Below are 4,771 nucleotides of genomic sequence, written 5' to 3'. Positions count from 1 at the left end.
GTGGTGGTGGTGATGGTGGTGATGGTGTTGGTGGTGATGGTGGTGATGGTGGTGGTGATGGTGGAGGTGGTGATAGTGATGATGGTGGTGATGGTGACGGTGGTGATGGTGGAGGTGGTGTTGGTCGTGGTCATGATGTGGGGGAGATGATGGTGGTGTGTGTGTGCCCCATGCCATGGAACAATAAGATTATTGCAGTTTATTTTGGTTCCTTTAATAATAAATCACAGAAGGTACATATAGGCCACTTTATAATGAGCGCCATATTCTAAAGAATTTTACTGTAGTAAAATCTCTGTAAATATATGTGTGTGTGTGTGTGTGTGTGTGTGTGTATCCCAGATTGTCCTCCACGTGAGCCAGGAAAGGTAGCTCACTATACCACTGTGGTGAGGTCTAAATTATTAAGATTTTAGAGACCTCATGCCGCTATGCTCGTCTACAGCGGAGATGGAGGGGCTCTCCCGACGGGCCGCGGAAGACCGAACTGACGCATAGAAAGCTGCCGCACCGACAGCTCCGCGTCCTCCGTCACCAGTCCGCAGCACGAACGCTGCAGTGGCTCTGGTGCCGCTGCGATTTCGTCCTGGGCGCCTCTGAGTCACCACCCACAACCCGGTCAGTGATGTTTCTAATAAAAAAATAATTACACAAAACTCGTCCGGGATATAGTCCAAATTCCATAATAGGACCCGATTTGAATCCTGCCAAACCTCTGGCCTGCGTGCTCCTGTTAGAGTGTCACGTGGTGACCTCATGTGCTTCACGAATCAGCCCCTCTGGCTCCCTGTATTTAAGGAATTTCTATAGAAACGCCTCCGATGGCACAGCCAGCAGATAATGAAAGGGAGCGCTGAGTCCATATCATTTCTGTAAAGCCTGAGCTCAGTTGCTGGCCAGACACAGGAGCGAGGGAGAGGAGCGAGCAGAGACGGCTTCCGGGGAGTGTGCCCGGCCCGGTGCTCACCAGGCCGCTGTAGGATGCTCGTCTTGCACACGCCCTGAGCCCCTGCTTTCTGGAACCGTCCTGTGCTCAGTGAGGACATACTCTCACGACTCCCAGGATACCCCCCTACTTCTCTCTCTCTCTTTTTAAATCTGTTTATTCTGAGGAGAGAGAGAGAGAGAGAGAGAGAGAGAGAGAGAACACCAGCAGGGGAGGAACAGAGAGAAAGAGAATGAGAATCCCAAGAGGCTCCATGCTGTCAGTGCAGAGTCAAACATGGGGTTCAATCCATGAACCATGAGCTCACGACCGGAGCCAAAATTGAGTTGGACACTTAACCGACTAAACCCCAGGCGCCCTTCCACTGCTCCTCTGTGAAGGAAGCTGTGTCGAGGTGCTGACATCAGGAACAACGCATAAAGTTGAAAGGACTTTGAGTTAATGGCGGGAGGGCAGTATCGCCCTGTGCTTCGTCGGCTCCCTGGACACAGGGAACCCATTTCATGGCGTTCAGATGCAGAGTGGTCCCTCACAAATCATGCAGATGTGGACTCAAGGGCTGGTGCATTCTGGGAAGACAGTATGTGCCAGAAGAGTTGGTTCACTTCATAGTAAAGAGTGATGTCAACAAATGACATGCCATGACGAGAAAAAAAGGGGAGGGTCCCAGGAATTGAGTCATGCACAGATATCTGTTTGTCTTTCTGATACCTACTGTATTCCTTTCTTTGCCTCAAAACTAATTCCTTCATTAGAGAAATTACTAAGACAAAACTCTTATTCTCTTGCATTGAATAAACAAATTTACCTAATATAAATAACAAGTGGAGGGGCGCCTGGGTGGCTCCGTCGGTTAAGCGTCCGACTTCGGCTCAGGTCATAATCTCGCAGTTCATGGGTTCGAGCCCCGTGTCGGGCACTGTGCTGACAGCTCAGAGCCTGGAGCCTGTCTTCGGATTCTGTGTCTCCCTCTCTCTCTGCCCCTCCCCTGCTCACACTGTCTCTCTCTCTCTCAAAAATAAATAAAAAAACATAAAAAACAAGTGGTTATTATCTAACAGGGTAAAGAGTTAAATAAAGTGTTGACTTTGACTGGACTTTGAAGAGCATATTGATGATACCAAAGTGCTGTTTCATAGCAGACGATGCCTGCTTCTCAGGAGACCAAAAACAAAAAACAAATTAAAAAACCCCCAGAAATCCAGAACTTCCTGAATTTAAGGGCTCTGCATCTACCAGTCAGATCCCAAGATGTCTGACTCTGAAGACACAGATGCCTCAGATTGTCCTCTGGAAATAGGACGTTATGGACTTGAAATAAATTATTAATTTAATCAGCCAAAGCCCAGAGGAGAGATGGAGTGAGAGCACAAAGCTGTAGCGCAGTCCGCGGGAAGTCGCTCTCGAAACGTCTCTCTCAGGCACGTCTGAGGTCACCTGACAACCAAGAAACAACCACTTACCCTCTTCTGTCAGAGGCAGAAACCCGTGAGGTGTTTGAAAACCTGTTCTTTTTTTTTTAATGTTTTATTTATTTTTGATACAGAGAGAGACAGACATGAGAGGGGGAGGGGCAGAGAGAGAAGGAGACACAGAACCGGAAGCAGCTCCAGGTCCTGAGCTAGCTGTCAGCACAGAGCCTGACGCGGGGCTCGAACCCACGAACGTGAGATCTGACCTGAGCTGAAGCCGGAGGCTTAACCGACTGAGCCACCCAGGCGCCCCAAAAAAACTGTTCTTGATCTGACAAGTCAGAGAGAGCTAAGAATAAAATTAAAGCATCCTGTCAGGCAAAGTATTCCAGAAGTTTCCATGGCTAAAGCAGGCTTTGGATGTTTCCTCCCCTCGCCGTCCCCGCAGCCTGACAAGGAGCTGATGCCTCTGGGCGCTGCGGTCTCGCTTTGTCCACTGAAATTCCTGAAGAATTAAGTTACCAGGAAGGACATGACTCCGTTTCTACTGTCAGCCGTGCCGTTCCCCTGAGTCGGGCCTGCGTTCTAAAAGTAGTCACCGGTGCTCCGGCCAATGTCCAGCTTTGATCACCGGACTCTGCCTGTGTGCACCTGCTCCGGAATTTCGGGGAGAGTGGTGACGCCTCACCGCGAGTCCCCATCACCACGTGGTGGCCGGGGAGTCTCGCTCCGACACCGCACAAAGCCTGGGACAGAGCTTTTCTAAAATGTGCGTTTACTTCTGGGAGAGAGCGCGAGCAAGCGGGCGGGGGGATCCGAATCAGGCTCTCTGCTCAGAGCGGACGTGCGGCTCGGATTCACGAACCGTGAGATCGTGACCTGAGCCGAAGTCAGACACTTAGCCAATGAAGCCCCCCAGATGCCCCTGGAAAAGAGCTTTTGAGAATGACACCATGACATTTTCAGACCTAGAATTTCGTCCTGCATCAACCTCCATTTCCCTAACTTGTCTAACTTTTTATCGTGCTGCTGTCGTGTTTAAGGGCATCCCTGCTGGGGCATGCGCTGCAACCTCCGCTCCCCGAGTGGAGTCTTCCGTCCCTGTGCGGCCCCCAGCCTTCGGCACCGGGCCACCCACACAGGAGGCACGCAGAGATATTTGCTCAGAGACTGGCCACAAAAGGAATTCTCAAGGGTAACAAGAACGTCAGACAGAGACGTTGGGGCCCATTCCGGGTTGGAACAGGAGGAGTGGGGGGGGGCGGTGAGAAGCATGAGGAAGACGTGGGAAAGGGCCGGGAGGAAGGCCCCTGGTGAAGAAGGAAGGGCAGGTGGTCCCAGCAGCCTGCACCCTGGGCCCCAGCCCGTGTGGACACGACACCAGCAGGTGCCGGGGTCAGGGCGCCTCCGAAGGAGGCACGAGGGGCAGTGCTGGTGGCCGGCGTTTGCCACGAAAGGCCTAAGGACGCAGAACGCGCAGGACTCCTGTGCCCCCCCCACCTCCGTGGCAGACGCCAAATCACACAAGGGAGGAGCTGCGGGCCACGGCCGTGAGACGCGAGGACCCCCGGGCCCCCGCTCCGGGCCCCACGCCTGGGCCGTTCATGGAGTGAGTCTGCAGCACAGCGGCCCGTTGGTCCGGCTGCGCGGAGCGTCACCGAAGCCAGGCCCTAAGGGGAGGGGGCCGCAGGCCAGCACAAAGCAAACTTGTCATTTTCCAGGGTACAGCGTACTTGAGAGGTTTTCCAAGTGGTTGTTTTGGACAAAACTGCTGATCACGGAATAACAGTTGTTTCACAACGAATTTAACTTCCTTACTGGTGCTTGAGAACAGGCCTCCTCGTGAGTCTGTGGCCGGTCTCCGAGGGCCGGCTCTGCCCCTCAGCTGCTCTGGCGCCCGCGCTCTCGTGCGGACCGGATCCAGCCCGCGTTCCCTCTGTCCTGCGGAGCCGCCCCTTCCAAAGCAGCAGAGGCCAAACCAACCGGGATGGAGCGAACACGTGTCACCGATGTGCCCCTCCTGTCCCGGAGCCCGTCTAATCGGCTCTGTCAGGGAGAACTCAGACCCCTTCTCAAAGGCCCCGGGGTGCCGAGCCGTGACCCCCGGGAGTCCCGAGGCAGCGTGGCGGCGCCACCACTGGGTCCTCTGCTGCTGCCGCAAATGCCTGGATATCCTGACATGAAGATACTTACTGTGCTGTTACATGGGGAAGCCGGAAATCAGCTTAGAAGCTGTGAATTTTGGAAATTTAAAACTGACAAACAGAAAACGCCAGCCTAATTTTTGAGCGTCGGGGCTGTGAGTCTACTGCAGGACCCAGCTCACCGGGGTCAGGCAGCGGCGACTCCCGTGACTCTGCCGCGTTCTGCCGCCATCTGCGTGCAGCCCCCGCGCGCCCCCGGCGACGGCCCG

At 54.0% G+C, this 4,771-nt stretch overlaps 1 protein-coding gene across 1 annotated transcript in view; it reads right to left on the bottom strand.

Moving 5' to 3' along the window:
* Positions 1–4,771, bottom strand: part of SMOC2 (SPARC related modular calcium binding 2) — a 101,999-nt gene that overhangs the window by 19,133 nt on the left and 78,095 nt on the right. The window contains exon 12 of the mRNA XM_029943275.1: positions 4,685–4,766. Within this exon, the coding sequence (XP_029799135.1) occupies positions 4,685–4,766 (82 nt within the window). The remainder of the gene's footprint in view (positions 1–4,684; positions 4,767–4,771) is intronic.

Source organism: Suricata suricatta, chromosome 7 (assembly GCF_006229205.1).
Source record: "Suricata suricatta isolate VVHF042 chromosome 7, meerkat_22Aug2017_6uvM2_HiC, whole genome shotgun sequence".
NCBI classification, from domain to species: Eukaryota; Metazoa; Chordata; class Mammalia; order Carnivora; family Herpestidae; genus Suricata; species Suricata suricatta.
The sequence above is the reverse complement of the archived record's forward strand: the minus strand, read 5'-3'. Positions and strand labels throughout refer to the sequence as shown.